General features: G+C 36.7%; 3 protein-coding genes, 1 long non-coding RNA gene and 1 other non-coding gene across 7 annotated transcripts; 1 reads left to right on the top strand and 4 right to left on the bottom strand.

Moving 5' to 3' along the window:
- Window positions 1-4,269: 4,269 nt before the first annotated feature.
- Window positions 4,270-9,588, top strand: MPB2C (movement protein binding protein 2C). The gene is given in 6 exon segments (XM_088904427.1): window positions 4,270-4,668; window positions 4,846-4,929; window positions 5,771-6,127; window positions 8,051-8,084; window positions 8,087-8,268; window positions 9,142-9,588. Coding segments are annotated over 6 exon segments (1,032 nt in total). The 5' UTR covers window positions 4,270-4,464; the 3' UTR covers window positions 9,313-9,588.
- Window positions 9,589-10,337: 749 nt separating this feature from the next.
- Window positions 10,338-13,727, bottom strand: BASL (breaking of asymmetry in the stomatal lineage). Of its 3 annotated transcripts, XM_088904521.1 has the most exons (6): window positions 12,892-13,024; window positions 12,633-12,733; window positions 11,507-11,844; window positions 11,270-11,374; window positions 10,937-11,097; window positions 10,338-10,857 (listed from the first exon to the last, which is right to left on the bottom strand). In XM_088904521.1, the coding sequence occupies exons 1-6, from the start codon at window positions 13,014-13,016 to the stop codon at window positions 10,749-10,751; spliced, it is 939 nt and encodes a 312-aa protein (XP_088760647.1). In that variant the 5' UTR covers window positions 13,017-13,024; the 3' UTR covers window positions 10,338-10,748. The 3 variants fall into 3 exon arrangements, with proteins under 3 accessions (XP_088760647.1, XP_010257930.2, XP_088760646.1); XM_010259628.3 differs by having other exon boundaries at window positions 12,633-13,727; XM_088904520.1 differs by lacking the exon at window positions 11,270-11,374 and having other exon boundaries at window positions 12,633-13,725.
- Window positions 13,728-14,588: 861 nt separating this feature from the next.
- Window positions 14,589-23,482, bottom strand: LOC104597872 (D-aminoacyl-tRNA deacylase-like). The gene is made up of 9 exons (XM_010259631.3): window positions 23,030-23,482; window positions 22,366-22,546; window positions 22,044-22,186; window positions 20,932-20,995; window positions 18,729-18,781; window positions 17,704-17,759; window positions 17,305-17,379; window positions 16,338-16,526; window positions 14,589-14,959 (listed from the first exon to the last, which is right to left on the bottom strand). Exons 1-9 carry the CDS (start codon window positions 23,129-23,131, stop codon window positions 14,872-14,874), a joined length of 951 nt encoding a protein of 316 aa, XP_010257933.1. The 5' UTR covers window positions 23,132-23,482; the 3' UTR covers window positions 14,589-14,871.
- Window positions 15,178-16,331, bottom strand: LOC148792078 (uncharacterized). The gene is made up of 2 exons (XR_016085800.1): window positions 15,508-16,331; window positions 15,178-15,420 (listed from the first exon to the last, which is right to left on the bottom strand). It is a non-coding gene; the product is annotated as an uncharacterized LOC148792078 (long non-coding RNA).
- A 190-nt stretch (window positions 23,483-23,672) lies between the features above and the next one.
- TRNAV-UAC (transfer RNA valine (anticodon UAC)) lies at window positions 23,673-23,745 on the bottom strand. The gene has a single exon. It is a non-coding gene; the product is annotated as a tRNA-Val (tRNA).
- Between the last annotated feature and the right edge of the window lie 194 nt (window positions 23,746-23,939).

The following is a 23,939-nucleotide window of genomic DNA, read 5'->3' as shown; positions in this document are numbered from 1 at the left end:
ATATGACTTGTATAAATTGGGAATAAAATCGAGGGTTTGAGCCAGCATTAAGCCCAAGGTTGGGCATAGAACAAAGCAATTATGAAATCTATCAAAGTTAAGTGATTTTGGCCATTTAAACTTCACATTTTTAAGCTATTTTGCTGCTTTGATTAGTGGGTAAGAAAATTTGTGACCTTAGTAGTGTCCGTAGAACTCTTGAGTAATACATGGTTCTTGGATTGTGAGGATTCATGCTTCAACACCTCTAGCTTCATGAGCTCAAGTTTGGTTTACTACAATGTTGCGAATCTCTCTACCTTGTAATTTTCTTTCTGGGTGGTTTGTCAAAATCTACTAGTCGAGTTCATTCCGATCCATTAAGGCCCAAAATTTTGAGTTAAACAAACATGGCCAAGTCTATTGTACATTGTTCACAATCACTTATTAGGGAAATTTAAATTGAAATTAGAAATTAAAAAGAAAAATGTCCCTTATATCTAACATGTAAGTTGCATAGAGTAATTGTTATTATTTGTATAAAGAATAGTTATTTCACACAAAAGCCCTCAATTGGGCGGCGGGCTTAGGTGTTGGGCTTTTGTCAAAATTTGAATGAATCTGGCCAAAGGGTTGAGGCCCATGCAGTGTAATCGTAAAATGCTAAATCGGGCCAACCCATATAAAGCATACTTTTGTTAGGTTGTGGAGAGAAAATCTATGAGCTCTGTCAAAATGGGAAGTGATCCAGCCGCCCAATCTTTTTTTGGTTACCATTGGATGAAGAGGTGCTGCAGATGACTCCGAATCTCCTGCCCACAAGAATCCTATCCATGTCTGCCCGCATGATACTACAGATGTACATTGGAAACATCTTCAATATCTACATGTGACCATTTCACGGGGAGATGTTTCCAATGTACAGTTGTAATATTATGTGAATAGACGTGTATAAGATTTTTGTGGGCAGGAGATCTGAACTCGCTGCAGATAGATGGTCTTAAACTGTAAAGGAAAGATAGTAGCAGGATATGGATGCTGTAGCGTGTACTTTACAACACTCGGGATTTCCTACCAACTTTCTACCACATCTCTCAATGAAAGATGTGTGGCTCGAATTCACGGTGGATAGGAAAAGTGTGTAGGAAATCTGGGCCCCCTAATTACAATGGGAGATTGGGAGTTTTGTGGCCAAGATTGGTTCGCGCTCAATACCCTCGCCTATATTGAAGCAGAAGCATATACATTTAGCCTAAGCTAAGGCTAAAGACTTGCTGGGTATTCTCAAACAAGGCTTTGGTGTTTTCCTTTTCTTGTGTGCCGATTAGAGGAAATGATTCTACCTACACCTACACACATGGCAGTACAGAAGTGCTGTTCTACAAATTAATGGTGAACTCTTTTTGGAGGATATCTTGTTAAAAGACGTGCTAAAACTTTTAACCTCCTCCTTGTGTTTTGTTTTTTTAGATTTATTACTGTGTCGTTCAGTTTCGTCTTACTACTGTTGTTAGGGTCCATGGTGTTAGAAGTTAGTTGTGTTTGTTGATCTTATTGTTCCCTTGTTGTATCCTTCATCGTCTCAATTAAGTTTATCTTTTCATGTATGTACTTTATTATCCAAATAGATTTTCAAATGTGAACAAAAACAGCTGAAATTCACCTTTTACCGTTTTCAACGGTTTAAAGGGTACGCTATGCAGCGTCTAATTAAAGTCATATATAGTTAAATTCAGCTCATTAAAACCTAACTGTTTAGGGTGAGATAGAGATTGTATGTTTGGCTCAGTGTGGAAGGAATATAATATAAATATAAATATGTATAAAAAATAATATAAAATACACAAGATTTTGCATTCTATATATTTATATTCCTAGTCTTTTCATGCTGAGCCTTTTGTAACTGAATATGCACATCCAATATGGCTTTTGTGAGAGAACTTTCACTCCTATTGAATTGTAGTTGTAGTAGGTACAATCATAAATCACCCAATTTCATTTCACGGTGGATTTAAATTCAACATTGGAAAACAAGGGGGCGTGGACCGTTAAAAGCGATTGTACCTACAAAGTTTTTTTCTCGTCGTGTAGAGGGAGTTGGCAATTTGGCATCAGCGCATCTCAAATCCCTGATTGTACGTGGGTCAAAACGGTGAGTTTGGAAAGCGCTATACTGCAATTTTTAATTACTCATTTTAACCCTATCCATTTGATTCCCTAAAAATAAGAGAAGTATGCAGAATACTAAAGCAAGTCATGGATCGGAATTTTAGATGGATCCACACTTACACTTACAAAAAATAAAAATAAAAATGGCAATTTTTTTAAATTATTTTAGCTAATTGACTAAATATATTTTTACTGTTTGACTATTGTCTTATCTTTACTGTTTCAGAAAATTACCATTAACCTTAAATATCGACGGAAGGGATGAAATATCAGTTTTACCGTCGATGAAATTTGCAAAGAATGAGCAGAGCAATACCACATCAAACCTGAGCTCAGTTGTTGCCTCAACTGTTGTTGAAGATGCAAATGGCCTCTCTGCTCTTCGAATACAGTTCTTTCGGATGTATAAAGCTCGAAGGAAACAACATACTCATCTCCTTTGGTAACTAGCTTTCTTTCGTCTCTTTGTTGGTGATGCTGCCTTCACTGTATCACCGCTGAAATTCCTAGCAACTTTGGCAAGCTTTAAATGCTTAGGTAGAGGAAGGGGGTGCCGGTCGAGAGGAAGGGAACGAGGGTAATATTGATTTAAAAAAAAAAAAAATTAGTATTAACGGATATTGACGAAATATTAACGGATGCTAATATTAGACAATAATCAAAAACAGTAGAAATAGTATTACACAATAATAAACAACAGTAAGAATAATATTAGACAATAACCAAAGATATAGTCACTAAATTAATTAACAGTTCACCTGTTATGTATGACAATTAACAAGTTAACAACTCATATCATTAGAGCCTTGGAGTTCATGCAACGAAATCACACCGGCTGCAATAATGAAAAAACTAAAAAGACTACCAGACAAATAGTGGATTCCAATTTCCAATCCAATGAAGCCATGTCAGAAGTTATGAGGCCACGTAACTCTTTGTCGTCTTTCAGACCCAATCATTTGAGATTGAAGAGGAGTTGGGCCTTTTGGGCCGGATACCATTTGCCGTAATTGTCCTTCAAGCTTTGTCGAAAATGAATTTTACTTGCCATGAGGCAATGTGTCTATATAACTGAAACTTGGCCATCTGTCAAGAGAAAGAAGACAATCATATAAGTTATTTTGCAGGGGTGTTTGGTTCCATTTATGTTTATTTAGTAAATGTTTGTTGGTGGTGTCACATAGGTGTCATCTTAATATTTTTTTCTATTACTCTTTTGTATATATTGAAAATATAAAAAATGAATTTTGTTTTATGTGCATATTAGGTTATTTTTTGAAGCTTCCACAAATGATTAGGCAGGCGTTTATTCACCCGAAGTGGTACCTAGTTGTTATAAACAGTTTCAATTATTGCATTTTCAGTTTTATCAACAAATAAAGTATAAATATTTATTCAATAAACACAAACGAAATCAAACACATACTTGATCATCTTGCTCAACCTACAGTAAAAGAAAGAAAAACATGTAAAATGACCATAGTATTCTGTTTGGAATTGAATTTACTTTTGCTACGACACTGTCTTATGACCTTATCTAATTTAAGGTTGGTGAATGTCAACACATCAAAGCTTTTTGATAGTTGTTTCAGTGCAGCGGTAGGGCACTGTTGTAGCAAATGTAGTTTGTTTGGAATTTGGACAAAAGAGGTTAGAGGTGGGGCTGTTTCCAATATCCCATAAATTTTTGTAGTTAGGTTTGAAACCCAAGAATTATGAAACGTCGTAGGGTCCATGCTTTTTAGTTAAGTTTTCAATGGAACTTCGACTTAATACCCAAAATGGTGCATGCGGTTTTTCAAGTTGTCTTTGGGAAGAAGAAATGGGAAATCCAGGAAGAAGAAGAGTGAACAACAGGAGTGCTATGATATGACATGGACGTCGGATTAGACACGTGGCTAATCCCGCAGGACAATCTGGCTGCGCCATCTGTCACGTAAGGGACTCGCAAGTAACAAGGAAATGTACTCGTGGATGCAGGCGGGAGGCCATCTTTGGTGCCACGTGGGAGTTGGGACTTTTTATGTCGTCAGAATTCAATTGGTTTTGAATAAAGTGAGGTTAGTGGCAGTTCAGTAATTTAATCTAAAACCAGAGATGTTTAAAATGACCTCTACTTCCTTCTGAATCATTTCTTGCTTGAGTATTGAAAATCTCTGTCCTCAGAAATAGAGAGAAAGAGGAGGAAGTCATGATCTAGAAGCGAAGTCTCTGTTAAGTTTCAAACCTTGCTGTGTTACCAAGAAAGAGAGAGCATTTTTCGAGCTCTTTAGCGTTTCTTTGTTTTCTTTAGAGCTAAATCGATCTTCAGAGCAAATGTTCGAGCAACAGCATTTTGTCGACCTGCAGGAAGGCTTTGGGGACCCAAAATCATGGCTTTCGCGAGAAGATCACTCATCTCCCCTCCTCTCCAAACGAGCTAACTCTTCCCTTTCTAATGGAAATGGAAGTAACAACAATGTTGACAAAGTACTCTACAAGAACCTCGTCGAGATGGTCCCGCTTGTTGAGTCTCTCATGGTAAGCTCATTACTTTGATGCTTCAAAGGGATCTTCATGTGCATTTGATTTTTTTATTTTTCTTCATTTTTTCTTTTATGCGTTAGATTTTTGAGAAACATTTTTAGCTCAATTTTGTTCCATTTTGTAAAAATTGCGTTCCGTTTATATATTAATTTTCATTCTTTATTTGTTCAGGACCGGAGAGCAAATACTTCGTTCACACGTCGTGCGTCGTTAGTCTACACAAAGACGCCTTGCAGAGAATCTTATACCAAAAAAGTAAGATTTTTTATTTGGATTTTCGATTTGTATGTCAAATTTACCAAATGGGAATATAAATTCGTTTGGATTTTTTATTTTTATGTCAAATTAACCAAATGGGAATATAGATTTTGAACCTTTTCTAGAGAAGTGCGGAGAACTTATGTGCCGTTTCAGTCATAAGTATTGCTCTCACTGTTGATTTAGTGATGATATTTGAAGTATGGATCATTGGTGTTTCTTTATGGTTTCTCTGTATATAATTGCTAATTTTATGGTTTCTCTATACTGTAATATAGGTGCTCTACAATTTTAACCTGAAGCATCCCATTTTATGGGTGACATCTGCTTTGTGTTTTACATGTGTTCTCTTTTATGTTCTACTCCTTCTGACATGATTTATTATGCTGCTGGATGTGCGTTAACTGTATAAGGACTAAGGATTATGAACTGATTCTAAGCAATTTTATGATTTATAATCAAGGGAAAAAAAAGTATTAGAGTCTAATAGACGAATACCAAGTCCACTAGATTAAAGACAACAAATATGTTTCATGAAGATAGTAAATGAGCAAGATCTGCAGTCCATGTATAAGGCAACAACCTACAACATACAAATTGGCAAAGTCTTATCACTTGGCACTGACAATTAAGTGGACTTCTAATGCTAACCTTTCTGTTGGAGCTATTGTCTTGTTTAATGTCTATATTCTATATTTCTATGCTATGTCAGCTCTAGATCGGTAGATCGAATCATTTTGCTATTTTAGTCATATCTGGAGTGGAGGCTTCAATGTTCACAATTATGATCTCCTGATTATGGAAATGGATGTTCACATTGGTTGTCAATCATTTACAGATTGGTGAACCGAAAGGTAGGAAAGCAGCTCAATCTATTTCAACTAAAAAACCAAGGGACTTTGGGGATAAGGGACCTGGCAAAAATGCTAGCCAAGATGCATGTTCTGATGACTTGTCAATTTTCTCATCAAAGTCACTGGTGGCAGAAAGGGAAAGGGAAGAGTTGATGTTATTGAGGAAACAAGTAGAGGAGCTACAGAAGAAATTATTAGAGAAAGATGAGCTTCTGAAATTGGAGGAGAATTCAAAGCACCAAATGACTGCAGTTCAAGCAAAACTTGATGAACTTAGACGTCAGATGGCAGAAAAGGACTCTTTGATTAAAACTGCACAGTCACAACTATCTGATGCAAAGGTATGTTTATGATTCTCTTGCATTTTAAGAATGAACATTCATTATTCCTTTTTCCTGCCAGTAGTTATATGTTCACTTTATTTCCTAGCACTAGTTACACCTGTGATTACTATGGGGCAACTAGGTTGCAGAACCTGGAGATAACTGGGTTCAATGCCCTAATGCCAAAATTGCACTTTGTCTTCTCTTCTAGTGTATCAAAGATAAAAGGCTTTCTTCATACCAGCCACTGCTGATAATAACCTGTCTAGTTTTGATACTTTTCTCTATGAACACTCCAGAAACTAGCCCTAATTACAGTAGAAATCCAACTTAAGATGAGTAGTTGAAGTTGTAGGAATAGGCTTCATACTTGTTTGAATTATATGAGAAATATTAAATATATGATGCGAAGACTGGATGTTTCAGTATTTACTCATCAGGCATTTTTTATTTAAAGAAACATTCATATTTCTGAATCACTGGATGGACTCCAGCAAGTTTATGTTCTGATGAGTTTATGATTCTTCATTTTTCCCCATTTTCTTAAGGAAAAAAAAGATAAATGTTTTACTGCAGTGAGTTCCTGGTTCCTGATTCCTGATTTTATCAGTGTTGCATGTAACCTCCTAAATGGATGATATGTCATCTTGGACACGTGTCCGAGTCTTGACACTCCATGGATTCTTGAGGACCCTTCTACATAACATTTCCTTTTTATCTCCTAACTTATTTGACATAAATAAACAACTAACCTACAAGATTAATCCATCTATGGTATTAAATGCCACTTATTAACAAAGGCAACATTTTTTGTAGGTTCAAAAAAATTGAATTATTTTAATAGCATATACTTTTTCATAGACATGTCTATGAGTCCATGTTTTCTCATCTTGCCGAGTCAAACCCTTAGGAGATGTGTTGTATTCTGTTACATGCTTGACTAATACGCCAAAAGCCTTAAGACTGATGGAATGCATCAAGCCAAACACTTTAAAATTTAGGACCATAAAATACTACAACACTTCCACTTCCACTGTCTCGGCTGCTTCACTCTAATGGTAGGTAGCCTTCTTCACAACATCACTCACTCTAGCGGTAGGTAGCTCTTTCCACGATGATTCACCTCTAGCAGCAGGTAGCCCTTTCCCTGTGGTGGCTTTTGCTCGGCTCCAGGTAGCTGTTTCCGTGACGGCTTTCACTCTACTCTAGGTAGCTCTTCTCCCAGATAGCCCTTTCCATGATTCGAACTTGAGACATGGTGATAGCCTCAGATAGTCAGATACCAAATGTTGCATGCTTGACCAATACACCAAAAGCCTTAAGACTGATGGAACACGTCAAACCAATCACTTTAACATTTTAGCGACTGTAACAGATTACAACTCCTATGTCTCTGTCATGCAACACTAGATTTTATTAGGACTGCCTAGTTAATTGTAAAAATAGTGAAATGAATTTATCACCCATCTTCTGATCCTCGCCCCATCAAAAAGAAAAGAAAGAAACATTGTTCAACTCATTACTCATCTCAACTCAACAAAGCCTTGCCCCTACTATATGGATTTGGCTAAAAAAACATTAGATATAATTGTGAAAAATTAGTCAAATTTTCTAGACACTTCATTAATCAGTCCCTCTCATGAGTTTCTGATCCAGTCTTCCTGATTTTGCAAGGTATGTAGTGTTTGTAGTCCTTTGTTTTCCCCCTATTACCAGTACTGATGCATGAGATATTTTCTGTTTTTTTATTATAGAGGTATGCTTCATTATTTGACATTTGGATAGACATTGCATGCTTATGTTCAAATTTCAGATTTTGTTTCACAATATGGATTACACCATTAATTGACTATTTTGTATATGCTTGTTGGAGAGCATGCATGAAAGTCTGTATTTGTACAGAATCACTTCACAACAGTTAATAGCTGGCTTCTTCCACAGATTAAGCTTGCAGACAAGCAAGCAGCTCTTGAAAATTACAATGGGAAGCAATGACATCTAACAGCAAAGTTGAGAAGCTGCAGAAAGAGCTAGGTTCCATGCAAGGAGAGATTTCATCATTCATGCTGTTATTTGAAGGCTTGACAAAGAATGATTCCAATGCATATGTTGAAGATTATGATATCACTCTTTATTGTTTGAATCCACTTCCATATATGGTCAGCTTTGCTCCGTCTATTTTATGAATTATGTAGTAGGCTCATTTTGCGGAATCTTAGGTAATATGCCAACAAGCATTTCCTAAGTGATTGTGCTGGGCTGGATATTGAATGGCAGGTATTCAATATGTACAGGGATTTAGATCTTGGTATTTGAGTGTTTTATGTAAATTGTTTCCAGAGTAACTCAATGTGTTTAATAGAATGTCATATATAACAATCTCTATTTTCTGTGTGATGCTGTAAAGAAGGGAGATGAGGAACAACTGAAAAGAGGAAACATCTTATTGTGAAGAATTTATTCTTGATTGCATATGCTACCTGAAGACATATACTGATTCCTTAAATCTTTTCCACATAACAAGTCCCATTTTGTTTAGTTAGAAGCAAATATCACAAAGACTGGAGCTACTACCATACCAACCGATCGAATAGAAAACAAAAGAAGAATAAGAGAACCAAGTTAATATTAACAACATTATGGCCTTATAGATCTGGTAGGACCACTTAATTTATTTCGAAAAACACCTTTTCATTATTTGTTTTTTCAAAAGCAAGTATCTTAGCTTCCTAGGAGATGATATCATGAAGCAAAATATTGTACAAACTCATAAATGAGAAAAAGAAAACAAACAATAAGCAAGATATGTGGTTGAACAAATACAACTAAAACCATAATCGACAAAGAAGTGAGCTGCCCCTTTTTATTTTTCTTCTTCCTAATTGCTTCTTGTGATTTAGAAGCAAGCAAAATTTTCAATGCTCGGTTGTCCAATGTATGCCAAGCAAAACAGAAAAACTAGTAGGTTGTTTAGACTGAATGTTCTAGTTGGTTTTGATCTTTGACTAAAACATCTGAGTTGGTCTGAACAGGATGATATGGATGAGATGGATATGGGGAAAATGGAGGAAGCAAGGAGCGCATATATTACAGCTGTCGCTGCTGCAAAAGAAAAACAAGATGAGGAATCGATTGCTATTGCAGCCAGGGCAAGGTTACATCTTCAATCATTTGTTCTCAAAAACAAACAATTAGAAAGTTGATGGAAAAGAGCTTTCAAGTTTACAGAGCCCCCTCTAAAATGCCTGTCCATTTTAACTTTTTTAGATTTTTTTTGGTTCAAGACCCTAAATATGTGAAACCATCATAGGGCTTGTGAAATAGTTACTTTGACTTGTCATTGTTCATAATTGTATCTCAATATAAAAATGCTTTTCCCCATTTTTTTCCATCAACTCTTTTCAATGTCTTAAAATACTCCAATGGAACATTTCTGTAATATTCGTAATATTACCATGGGTTCTATTACGGTGTGAAAATATAATGGTGATGGAAAACCTCAGCCTCTCACTTCATAGAAGGTGATGCCAAAAAGTGGGAAACATGCCAACTCAGGAGGGGGGTAGCTCATTAGTTATTCTCGTATTATATCAAAAAATAAAAGTGGAAAACATGATAGTCCTGATATTTACTTATTGGTTGTCAGACCCTATATTCAGGACTGGTTCTCCATATTTACTTATTGGTTCGGGACTGTATCTACCCCTGACCTGGACCAGACCCGATCAGTTAACAGTAGCACCAGTTTACTCAGCGTGGCAGCTCTTGATATTGAGTGAGCGCTACCATGTTGTCTCTCATTTAGGGGTTGTTTGGCATTGATGGTGTTTATAAAATAAACATTTTGTACGATTTTGTCTTGAAAAACAAGACAAAAAATCTGCTTTAAATGTTTTGTACGATTTAGTGTTTTTTTGATAAACAATTTATATCAGTCCCATATAAGCCAAACAGTAAAAAACGGTCTTGAAAATGAAAAATGTCAGATTTAATGTTTTTTGATAAACAATTTACATGGTTTTTGAGAGAGCCATTTATCAGATAAACAGCTCAACCAAACAACTTTTTATTTTTGTTAATCGCGTCTACAATGCTGAACTGGCACTTATTGAGTTGAACTAACTAAAATCATGTAGTATGAAGTTATAGTCCAGCAGGAGTTGTGTTGAGTTGTGTGAGTCTTATGGTATTCATCACTCATTAACTTGAGTGTTTGATGATGTAGCAAATGACAAGTGTTTTGCACTTATTCTTTTAAAAAAAATCATAATTCATACATATTGGCGAACACCCTCAAGCTTCATGCCATCGAATAATGATGAAGCAAAAGGGAAACAACCCATAACCAGACGACAGTGATATAGGCCTTAAGGAATTCTTGGAGGCCCACCAAGAATTCGTGGACCTTCAAGAAAAATCCAAATCTGTCAAAATAAATAAACTGTTGCTTTCTACACCCTCTAGACATATGACTTCTTCCACAGCTCCGATTTCGGAATCAACACTAATTTTGAAAGAGAAAAATGAACATATCAAAACACTGAAGAAAAGACGATGAAACGAAAGCACCACTGGAACAAAACTAATAAAGTACTAAACTATATGGTTGTGCTAAAGGGATTGAAAATTTTCAAGCTTTTCAATATCTACAACAGTGAAGGCCCATACACCAGGCCCTCTGCTTCCTTAGATTCATGTCCTCCGACATTGGCATCTTCACAGGACTCCCAGTCCACTCCCACCTCAATCTGCATGTCTGAACTCAAATTAGAACAACCTCATAAAACCCAAAACTAGTGGAGCTGACGATAACTTCATCCAACTTACACAGGGAACGCAAAAGAACTTGCGCTGCTGTCCGATTCAACAGAGATGCTTGATTCCAGGGATATTGTTCTAAAATCTTCACCTCTGTCACGTTGCTCTTCCCCTATGATATCTGCTGTTGTCGACTCGGAATCAAAGTAAACACTTTCTCCATCTTCACCCTGTTCACAACAATAACCAATCTCTTTATTTCCAGCTTTATAAAGCCAAAAACCAGATCCATAGAAGAGCAAACACAACGATTCAATATGCAGTAACCACAACAAAACATTGCATATATTCCATCTGATGATGATGTTGCGCAGAAAGAATTGTTAGAGTACACAACTAGACCTTCCCATCTGATCTTGCTGCCTCAAAATCAACACCATCTTTATTTAACACATCTCCATTGCTGTTTTTGTCCACAAGGTCCGCATCCTGATCACCATAAACAAGCTGTTCCGATACCAAGAGAGCGTGAAGAAAATATCACATTAGAAGTAAGAGCAAAGTAACCGGCTGATTAGCTTCACTTGGAGATTGGATCTATGCAAATAAACTGAAATTTAGACTGGGTTCTTTACCAACCTTACGGTTAACGGTCCTTAACTGTCTAATTCTGCATTCGAGGTTATGAGACCTTTCATCCTTTATGATGTGAATGGCTCCATCCTTCCTGAAGCAAAACACGATGTAGTCCTCCTCTCGGAAAATTGGCCGGCGTGAGTCCACCTCATTATCCGGTTGTCCAGAATCTCCAGTTGGGGTCAAACCGGGGACTTTTCCATCTGGGTTGTGTTTGTGGGCGAGAAACGAGTCGTGGTCAATCTCATAGTATCGGGTCTCATCCTTCGCTTCAGAAACTCTGGTTTCGGCGGGCTCACGTGGTGGCGGTACAGAAGGGTGGAAATTATCTGGTTCGTCATCTGTGAATCCATAAAAAAAAAAAAAAAATGTTGACCCAAATGAAAACATGAAATGTTAATTCTGTGGCGGAAATAACCATCAAAGTATCTAGTCAAAACTGTCTGAATTTTGAAGAAGAAACTAAGGAGACTAAAGATGCTTTAATATCATTTTCCATGTTCTAACTTGTAGCTGTTCAATACCCAAAAAAAACGTTCTGCTATGCAATATACAGTAACAGTAGTTTTCTTTCTTAGTTGTAAGGTAAAATTCTATTCAAATTTGCAAATCCTCGCCAGAAGAAGCAAAAACCTAGGATCTTGATCCAAAATCATGTTTTCATAGCCAAAACTAAACCAGAGCCCCTGGCCCCAATTTCAAAACTAAGCATCACTGATAACAAATATTTCGGAGAAATGCTTATCGAGCTTTTCATTTTCAAAACACCTTTTACTTTGAAAACAAAAAGTGGGACCTGGGGGAGCCGGTTTCCTGCCACCCAAAAACAAAAACACCAACCAAAAATATATCCCTTTGGATGAAATCAGAAAAGTTGAATTGTTAGGATCATTAGATGGAATTGTTTTGTCAAACCAATGTTGCAAACGATTCTTGATGGCATATTGAAATCCTATCCGGCCTGATTCAACAGGGTAAAGAGATCACCATAGTCACCAAAACTAGTTTATTGGCATCCATCCGCTCTTCTTAATCCATCAGTCTACAAGATGGGATGGAGAAGGATGCTTGAAGAGTCAAACAAGGACAATGCTGTTGTTCATTTAAACCAGATCAAGTTTGGCTTTACCCGAAGGAATCCTGCAAGTGAAAACACCCGACGCCCAATCCAGAAGCCGCCATCCCATCAGCCTTGCTATTGTCCACGGCGTGCACATCGTTTCTTCACCTCTTCTCTCGCAGGTGGACATGGAAACCAATGTGAAAGAGAGAGTCAGTGAGCGAATGATAAACGAAGAGGTTGAGTTTGATAGGGAAATGGTGCTGAAAGGGTCCTCCAAGTTTGAAAAAATAAAATCAAAGAAAAGCACTAAGGGGGGAGGAGTTACAGTATCCAATTCAATAACATCGGTTTTAATTCTTGAAATGGTAACCAGAGGAGAATAATGTGGAGAGAGAGTGAGAGTTGCAAAAAGACAGCAACCTTCCTCATATGGCGCGCTAACGAAGGCATATGTAAGCGTCATCACTCATCAGAAGGCTGAATTCATTCTGATTCCGTTGTGAAGACAAGGCATATATCTCCGTGCGCGCCCCAGCCCCATGACGTTGCGTGTACTTGGGTACTTGGGTTTGGACCACCAATCCAACAATATTGGGCATGTAGTATTGGATGTGTGTGGTACTGGGGTTGAGTCCGGATTGGGTTTGAAGACTTGGGTGGCGGTGATTTGTGCTCAAGGACGGTAGAAACTTCAACCAAAATAATTCAGCAGCACAAGGTCAGTTAAGGGTGTTTCTTCAATGAGCTTTTTCTTGGAAGGTACGGGAAAAAAACCCATTTGGAAAAGGGCTTTTATCGGATCTAAAAGCAGAAAAGGTCCGTCTAAAAAAGTTAAAAGATTGGCTAATTGGCTTTTGAGTTCCACGGGAGAAGTCATTTAAGAAAGACTAAAAAAGCACGGCACCTTACCAGAAGGGGTTGGATATGCCAAAGTGTCAAACTTGAATCAAGAACTTAGATAACGTAAGTTCGAGTTGGGATTGGGATCGGATGGGATCACCAATGTAGGGGTGAAAACGATATTCGAAAATCTGGTTTTGAATTCGATATTTGATATAGTTGAATCGAATTCGAATAATTTGAATATTTAATTGGTTGAATTCGGACATCCTATACATACCAAATAGTTAATCGGATTGGAATTCGAATATGACCTGATTCAATTCGATAAATATCCAAATTTGATCAATTATTTAATTCTTATGTATAATATATAAAATATTTTATATAATTTATATATAATAATTAAGTTATATAAATAATTTATATATTTATATACTTTATATCAATAAAATATTTATTTTATATATTTATTAATTATCTAAAATAATTAATTAATTAAATTCGAATCAAATCGAATATTCAAATATTTAATCAGATTCAAATTTGAATATTAATTTTTAATATCCATCGAATATGGATATCAAATTTACTAATCGAATTCAAATTCGATCCGTTTTTATTGGATATATAGCAATCCTTAACAGACTTCGATGTCATAATTAATCCAGTTAGATGGATAACTGTAACAACCCCAACTGGACGCCATGTCCAGCATGTCAATTTTTAGGGCACCCCAACCCAAAGGATACAATAAACGGGACGGTTATGAACATTTGATGGGTAAATTTGGAGTAGCAGATCCTTAATTGGGAGTTGGGACAAGTCAGATGGTAAATTCCCTTTACTCTCACCCTGTGACGATAGCAATAACCGCATGTGAAACTTGGGGGATGTTTGGTTGCCCCCAATAAGGCTAGAAGTTCAATAATTCTCCTGATAGGTAGTTAATAGTCCTGCAGTACAGAAGAAGGATTGAGGGGAGAAACAGCCATTCCATATTATGAACTGTGAATACCTTGGTTTCATTGCACATCGTCAATGTAAAATTAATCCACCATGTGTATCTCTGCATTGATAATTGGTTACTTAGTCCATCACACGTCACACCCAACAAGTTGCATGGCCTACATTAATTCCTTGCACATTAACATCGTTTGGAATTGTGGTTCTCGTCCATAATTGTGTTCACAATTTTTGAATATTTGATTTTGCTTCGTTCATCCTAACAACCTTACATGTAAATTTCTCTGCAATTCAGAAATTCGGTACAAGAATCTCAGAAAGGAAACTCTAACAGCATCCCCTCCTTCCACTTGACTGTTGAAAAATCTCTAAAAAATTAAAAGATAAATAACAACCTTTAAAACTCACTCATACAAATGCATTCCATTTCCACCTCCCAAAATTATAAAATAGCAGAATATATATGACCGAAAGCATTTAACCATCTCTCAAAAGAAAATTACAAAAAGTCATCTGGCTTGCCAACCCGGATATTCTGTTCAGCAAGGAAAGCCATAATCGCATTTTTCTGCCAGCTTTTGAAGCTCCTGCATCCACCAATCAGAATAAGAGCCCCACAATCAATTTGCTTCTAACAGCCAAAAATCAGGCCACCATCTAAAACAATCTCAAAAATATCTCATGAAAAATCAGAATTACCTATAGACTATAGGTACAGGGATAAAGACTCAAAATATATTTTATAAAATCACCATATGGGAGCAACAAGTCAAGAACCCGTCTGTGTGTGCATATGGTGTGTCACTAACTTTTGTTGCTCACTAGCTGCAGACTGCAAGCTATGGTTGCTAAACAAAAATATGGTGTATGGTGTTGCTGTTGGACCCTGAACTGTTCACGGAAACTCACAAGATGCAAACAATAGAAATTTAAAAGGTAAATCCACAATGACAGAACGTAGTTGGAGTTATTTTTCAATGTGCATCCGGGCTCCCATGTAGCCAGAGCAGCAACCATCCCTCTTATTTGTTTCTTCTGCAACATAAACCTGAAATAGTGAATGTGTTAAATTTGGAAAGACATTTTCTTTGCCATTTTTCTGCCCACTATCTTATTTGGTGTAATGCCTACTTACCAGTCAATTTTTTTCTTCAGACTTCTTAAGAGATTTTAGGCCTTCTCTGACTCTTATTTCACCGTCGTGTTCTAACAATTAGGGCTCTTTAATCGCTGCTGTACATGCGTTTTCCACTTTGAATCAAGGAGGTTGCTAAAAACTCTTATCATTCATTTTTTTTTTTTTGAAATTTGGTTTAAATTGACATCAGATCAGTAAACCATTTACTGATTTGTTTTGTAGCTTAATAGCTTATAATTAGCATGTAATAAATAGTTATATATTATTACAAATGTACGTTGAAATAATGTATATATATTCTTATTCATAAAAAATGTTATTTTGTTGCTTAAGTAAAACCTAATTGTTTTCTAGATTGATTAACTTCATCAGGCCAAAACGTCTACACAACCTAGCCACCTTAACTGAACTGACCATTTTTTGTCTATAATTAATTATACATTACAGAGAACTAATTGAACCCCAATTCACCAAATTTAAGATAAAGTTACTAAAAATGAGCACTAAAAATTGATGCCTCAAGCAACAGAATCTACAAAACTATAAGAAACCTTTTAATAAAAACATTTTATATTACACTATTTTATCCTGATACCATCAATATTACCTTGGCCCCAATCAATAGTCAAGAACTCATGCCAAATTGGATCTAGACCTCTATCTTGGGAACCTCGGTCATATGTGGGAAGCATAAGCATTGAGTATACAATTATTGGGATGAACATACTTGTGTTCTCTTTATTTTTATGCCTTTAAAAGAATCAAAATTCGGTTGTCTTGTACATGCCATTTTATAACCAACTTGAGTGTCAATATAAATAACTTACTTGTGATCCAGATGTGCAATTACTTCTCCACCTGGAAAAGCTGATTGAGTGGCCTCAAGTGCTACTTTAATTGACTGCTTCCATGTTCCTCCAATGTCTTTTCCATTAGTTTCTCCTTTTGATCGACCTGGGTCTTCCATTGGCAAGGAATATCCAGAAAGAAGGTGACCCACCCAAACACCATCTTTTCTGAAAATATTGCATTAGGAGTCTTTGTTAGCAGAAAGTACCAACTACCCATCCACACTACATGTCCCACAAAATGTCATGGCATTTGCACAAAGGTACACACGCATGCAACTCACACGCATGCAGTCATGGCTTGGTGTCTGGCTCATTAGAATGATAAAAATCCATAATTTTTTAGATGTGTGTGTGCGCCATTCTGTTTGAGCTTCTGCGTTAACATGAGATGAGTAAACCCAACATAAATATCCAATCATTAAAGAGAAAACCTTCATACTTTCATGGATTTAGAAACTTAAACCTAATTTTTACCTTCAATTCCTTACTGCCCCTATTGTTACTTAATAACACAATAGAAAATGTAGAGAGAAGGATAGCATTAACTACAATTAGGAGTCTCAATGTCATATTTTACAATCAAAGCAAAGCAAAGCATATGCATGAAGATGGTGATGTCCTAACTACAATTAGGAGTCTAATGTCATATTTTACATGCAAAGCAAAGCGCATGCCTCCCTCTAGTATTTGCTACTACAAGGTGTATCTTAAACACATGAACTAATAATGGGTTTTGCATAGCCCCAGTTCAGAGGTTTACGACCTCTTCTGAAATAATAAATCAAACTATAGCCGTTGTATTCATCCATATCCACTCCATATCAGGTGTTCATCTTCTGGAACCCACGCAACTGGTTCTTGGCATAAGCATATAATTGATACAAAAACCAGATTTTTGGAAAAGATTATGCACAGCAGAAAGTTGCATGTGGTAAGAACTTACTGAACAACATCCATATGTCGAGGTGCATAATGTCCACCACCTATTCCCAAAAGTACTTTGTTTCTATTGTCATTCCTGCATCATCAGAAATGTCAGAATTTTGAAGGAAGAACTGCTCTGAAGTCTGCACATGCAACTGAAACGAGCAAAGAGCCTCTATTTTTCATCAGGACAAGAGATGGCCTGACATTTTGAGGTCAGAGAAAAAACATGGTCAATCCAACAAGTATAGCATAACCACTATTGAACATTAAACATGAATAACTCTATAACATAAAATGGCTTAGTGGCATCCTATGATACAAATGAAGGAAATTTAAACATCTCCTATACTATACAATTACTTTAGAAATGCATCTGAAAAAACCTTGCACAGGAACTTGGTTAGATTAACCATACCTGACCCAATTTCCTACAGAACCACCTCCCCCAAGCCCAAGTCCTTCCCATACTAGCTTCAAGAACCACAAACAAAAAACTTGTTAATGAAAATGACTAGAAAGAAGAAAAGATAGTATAAATTAAACTAAGGTACACTATTCTCTCTTCTAGTTGGTGCTATAAAGTCAATACAACCCATGATATTTTATAGTTTATGCTTCTGTTTTTGCTATCTTACCATATTTTTTAGCAACTCTACCAGTTTATGCTAATTTTTCTACAACAGTCAGCTAGCATCATATTTGTGACTTAAAGCCAACATTAAAGAAGTATAAACTAAGGTACAAAGCAAGAAGAGTTATAATGTCAGCAAACTCTGCTTCACTTTTGTTATCTTTAGCATTTTTTCTTTCAGATTTTTTTTTTTTTTGAGAAAAGAGGTAAAGTAATGTATTAAACTTGACAAAAAGTACAAGTATCAAGTATGCTCCAATTTTTTTCTTTCACAACTTCAGCTCTCTGTACTGTTGCTTATCACTAAAAAAGAAAAAACTAAGGCTTTTGGCAAGCAAGCAAGTGAGTGAGTGAGAGAGAGAGAGAGAGAGAGAGAGAGAGGCTGCAACTATCTGGTAGTTAAGGCTTTTTGGCGAGAGAGGCAGACAACAAAAGAGTGGGAAGAGGGTAGAAAACCAAAAGAGGGGAACATTTTACTTTTTCTGTTTACCAAAGCATTGTACATGATACTCTTATTAGAACTAAAGAATACATGGATACATACCTTTACGTCTATAACTGGAATTAGATTATGAAAGAAGGCACCTTCCTACAAACTGAGAGTTAACTATCCTAAAGTGGAATTAGACTTCAAATGTTGACAGACTGTACTTTTCTTTTTTCTTCCTTTAATTAAAGAAGGCACCTTCCTACTAATGTTCATACTGTTATGCACGAGAATTTTATGTTTGCCAAGAGACAGCATGCAAAGATATATTAGTTATACACCACCCATCAATACTCAAAATATTCAGTGTTATGAAACCTACTAAAGCAACAGCTTGTGCAGCATCCTGCCTTTTCCAATACTCCTCTGTACTACCTGTAACAACCAAAAGAATTTCATACATAAGGTAAAAGGATCATAAAAAGTTCATATACAATACATGAAAACTGCAGAAGTTCCATAGACTTACGTGCAAGCATATAGGAACAAAGTAAATGTGATCTACCCTAGTTGCTATGTATATCCTATGCTAGGTTGTGCTCATAGTACATGCCTTGAGCTGATTTCTTGAATTTCCATGGCCAAAGGAGATTCCTTGAAAAGGAAGAGAAGTAAATTCAGAAACCTGTTTCAATCATTTATTACACATGTTGGTAACTCTTAAAAAGAAAGAGAAGGGACATCTAAAGTTTATTCTTTTCCTTCCCTTCCCCCCTCCCCCAAACACTTCCTTTTCCCATTTTTTGTCTTGCATCAGATGCCCACATCCACAATTTCATGTAGTTTATTTTTATTGGGAGTTTAAGAAAGATCTCCACAGCGAGTATAGGAGCAAATCCACTTAAATTTCATGTACAGATAGAGCCATTGTCAACCAACAATATCTTTTGCACCCGTAGTATTGACCCTCTCACACTACTCCAAGTAAAAAGAAAAAAAAACTCTTAAAACAAATCTCCCTCGAGAAACTCCTAGAATTCTGAGTGCAGAAGTAGCAAACAACCGATAAAGATAACGATAAACAACTACATGAATGCCTAACTAAGTTATAAAATTTATGAATTATAAGTTGCAGTTAAAGAGAATCAGATGGAACTTCAAAGAAAAACATTTTAGAATTTTTGTAGGCCCTTTTTAAAAACCTTGTAACAAGACAAAGAAACAGCACAGTTTTATCTCATCATTAAAAAAAGCATTCTTATTAAAGTTATAAAGTCATGGAAATTACTATAAATGGTTTATTATCTATCAAATGAAGAAACAAATTTATCAACCATAACAGTTTAACCATGCTGATATTGAAACGATCATAACAGTAGAATTTGGACACACACTCCCTCGGGTTCCTTCACCTGTGCCTCATTCTTTAAAGCCCTAATAGTCTAATACAACCTTCTTTTGTTGGACTGTCCTTCCATGTTAAAGAGGTGTGGTGTCGACCTATACCTCCGAAGGTTGGGAGTTACTATTGGAAAACCTTTCTAGAAAGAGTTAATTATAGGAGATTTACTTCAAAGAAAAAGACCCAATAGCTGTTTGTATCCTCACTGGTGTGTCCTCTGTAAAGTTGATGGTGTATCTGGATACCATTTACTAATTTCCTATCAGTTTTGCTAAAGTCATTTGGGAATGGGTTACTTCTCTGTTTGTGTGCAGGTGGACTCGCCCATTAAATGTGCAAAGCTTATTCACTTCCATACCTAACTGGCCAACAAAAAGGGCTAAGATTATGTGGAGATGTACTAGGGCTGCAATTTGTTGGACTGTTTGGGAAAAGAGAAATTCACGGATTTTTTCAAATAAGGAGAGAAGCTTGGAAGTAATATTAGAGGTCATTCATATTAGGGTGATACATTGGTTGAAAACTTTCAGATAAGGAGAGAAGTTTGGTAGGAGATTGTAGTATCAGCTTCAGCTAAGAAGGTTTCAAGTTCTTGTTGAACCCCTCCACCTCACGGTTTTACTAAACTGAATTTCAATGGCAGCAGTATGGGCAATCCAGGGTCCTCCGGAATAGGGGGAGTTACAAGAGATGAAAAGGGAACCTGTTAGCTATGTATTTTAGTCCAATTGGGGTGGGAGATTCCTTGAGGGCTGAGATACATCAGTGAAGGGGTACAAAGGGTCAATGACATGCATATTAATAAATTGATCATACAAGGAGACTCTGAAGTTGTGGTGAACTGGCTAAAAGAGGACTCTAGGCTCTGGAATTACAGCAATGAAAAGAGGAAATTTAAGTGGCTGACTAAGGACATTGAAATTCAATGTACATGGGTAAAAAGAAATGCAAATTCATTGGTAGATGGTCTAGCTAGGCAAGGGGTGAACAGAAACTCTATTTTTTGGGCTATGTTGTAATTGCTTTACATTTTGGGTGTACATTGGATGTATTTTAGCTCCTTTGCTTTGTAATTTTTCAATCCGTTAATAAAATTCACTATTATTAATAAAAAAAAAAAGATATTGAAACGACCATAATCAAATAATTGATTGAATAAAAAGTGTAACAAGTAGAAGTTTACCAATCTCTAAAAACAAGGTTGGCGAATTGGTTACAGGACCATGATGTGTACCCTCCAGAGTAACCTAAATGAGAGAAAAGGGAAAAAGAATAACCACATTTTATGATTTGGACCAAAAGATGGTGAAATTAAAAGAAATGACAAACATTCATCACATGCATATTAAGAGAAGCTAGGAAATAATCCATGGGAATCACATAATCTTGAAAGGCCCGTAATAATTAACAAAGCTAGACATGATTCCATATCGAGAAATATACAATACACACTATGGTGCAACCAAGGATACAGATTAACCAAAAACCAATCACCTTCACAATTCTCCATTCTAGATGAGCTTTAGCAAAATAGACGTTAAAGTTAAAAATAGCATCTGAACCTAATGGCAGATCCTTTTGTGGTTAAAGAATACAAGATCAGGTTGTCCTAATCAAAAACCATAAGATATACACTATAGTACAATCAACTTGTGTGCTAGTAGATACAGATGAACCAGAAAAAAATTAAAAAAAAAATCACCTTAACCATTACTCATTCTAGATTACCTTTAGCGAAGTAGACGTTAAGGTTGAATAATTATTATCTGAATCTAAAGATAAATCTTTTATGGTTAAAGAGAAGAGACTTCACAATCTCTCTCTATTCATTAGAAATTTAATACTGGAAGAGTTAAAGACTTGTTCAATGAAAGCTTGTAACATATGAAACCCAACCAAAATAAATGTGAAGAAATTATTGATCTCACATTCTCAACAGACCAACATCATCAAATTGGCTCTGTATGTGTGTCAGAAATCTCATTAAAGAGATCTAGAAGAATAGATAGATGTAAAGTAGCAAGTACCCACTACAGTAGTTAAAACAGAAACAGAACCAGAAATTAACAAGTAATGGCAAAGCATGAATGGAACATCCACTGGAAAAAAAAAAAAAGTTATTAACTAGTATTCATCTCAGTTCTCCAACTACAGAGTAACGATGAAGAATAGAGTTTCATCATATTAATAGGACGGAAGGACACCTCAAATTCAGGAATTAAATTACGAGTTTCGGAAAGTGCAGAGTAACGATGAAGAATAGAGTTTCATCATATTAATAGGACGGAACGATACCTCAAATTCAGGAATTAAATTATGAGTTTCGGCAATTTTCTTTAGAAGCCTCAACCATGGCCCTACCCGAGGACTTGGAAGCGCAGCCCAGCCAGGCTTGCCACCTTGAGGAGGTATATCACCTTCACTTAAATGGGGTATACCTGAAAAGAAAGGTCACTATTATAACCATACAACACAATTAGCATGGTTCTGTTGTGTACATTAAACTAGAGCCACCATTAGCGATAAGAATTGAATTGCGAAGGAACATAACCAACGAAATGAGAAACAATTTCAAGAAGAAATTGTAAACTAAGGTTTTAGTGAATAAAAATGATACCGATAGGATGAACAGTGAGGGCAGGGCGGTTTGAAACAGCAGTGTGCCTGCTAAAGAACATGATTTCATCCACCACCTCACCGGTGGCCTCCTCCCAACGCTTATCAAGGTCATCCTCTGCCACAATGCCGTTGTCATGCTTTAATAGTCTCACCTCTCCATTCACGAAGCTTGGTATATCCTAATCCAACCCATCAAATAAATAAGGTTTGTGATCGAACAGCTTATTAGCATTCATTCGAACCCTTTACTCTTAAAAAGGAAAAGAAAAAGAATCACGTGTTTTGAAATAAATTAATTAAGAATGTCCAGTGACTAGGGTTGATAAAAAATGAAAATTTTATACTACCACTAAAAAGACGAGCAGAATAGAGGGGGAAAATCTATCAACTCAATCTAACGTGTGAATTGGGAGGGAAATGACACAATCGTTGTACTTGATAAAATTCAATAATTACCTATACTCCCCAACCAAGAAACAAACAAATAAAAATATCAAAGGAAAAGAAGAAAAATGCTGAGGCCTGTGGGGGTACTCATTCTTTGCTTGTGCCCCTGCTATGCCAGTAAATGGTAGAAAGCAAAGATGAATTATTTAGCAAGTTAAAGCATACCCAGCTAGGTTGGTGTTTCTTTTACGCGCGAGAGGAGATAAGTAGCTAACCTGAAGAGAAGGGCCTGGCTGCCAACCGGGCATGGCTAAGAGCGCAGAGGCAGGGCCAATGGAAGCCGGATCGAGGGTCGTAGCTACCAGCAGTGTCACCATCTTTGCTCTCTCTCTCTCTCTCTCTCTGAATTCAGACAAAAGTAAAGAGGCGATCTCACTTCAGACTTGAGAGTTTGAGGTGATTTCAATGTTTGTATATATAAACATAGAGATGGGAATGTGAAATTCGAAAACCGCCTTAGGAGTTAGGACGCCTGCCCCTGCTTTTGCAAAAACAGATGGCTCTGACACCCCTAGTTATTTGAAAAAGAGCCGCCATTGTTGGCGACTAAGGACTGGTGAGTGTTGGTCTGAGATTCACGCAACGTGTCCTGTATCTGGTGAGTGTTGGACCTATGCCAATGCGTCACAAAATCAGAATGAAAAGGAAACAAAGGGTATCGAAGTCGGCGAGCGAGTTGCGTATTACCACCATGGCACCATATAATGTTGGGACTTGGGAGTGTTTCCCTACGATGCATCTTCTTCTACACTTCGACGGTCCACATATAGTCGTACGCGTACTCGTCGTACATGATTCCGCCTTCCGCGTCAACCCGTCAGCTCCTGAGTGCTAACTGTGTTGAAAGGAAAAGAAAATTGATACTGCCCAGGATCGAACTGGGGACCTTTAGTGTGTAAGACTAACGTGATAACCACTACACCACAGCATCTGAGTGGATGATGGATAATGGGGCTCTACTATAATTATTGACCGATATCCCAATACTTATTTTTCATATGCTACTTAAGCCGACCACTATGTACCAGGTGTTCCTTTGATTGCAACTTAGGCTTCGTTTGGTTCGCGGGAAAAGGGTCTGGAATCGGAATTCTGATTCCAACTGTTTGATTGGGTGGAATTAAA

This window comes from Nelumbo nucifera, chromosome 4 (assembly GCF_055504915.1).
Source record: "Nelumbo nucifera cultivar China Antique chromosome 4, China Antique-T2T, whole genome shotgun sequence".
NCBI classification, from domain to species: domain Eukaryota; kingdom Viridiplantae; phylum Streptophyta; class Magnoliopsida; order Proteales; family Nelumbonaceae; genus Nelumbo; species Nelumbo nucifera.
The sequence above is the reverse complement of the archived record's forward strand: the minus strand, read 5'-3'. Positions and strand labels throughout refer to the sequence as shown.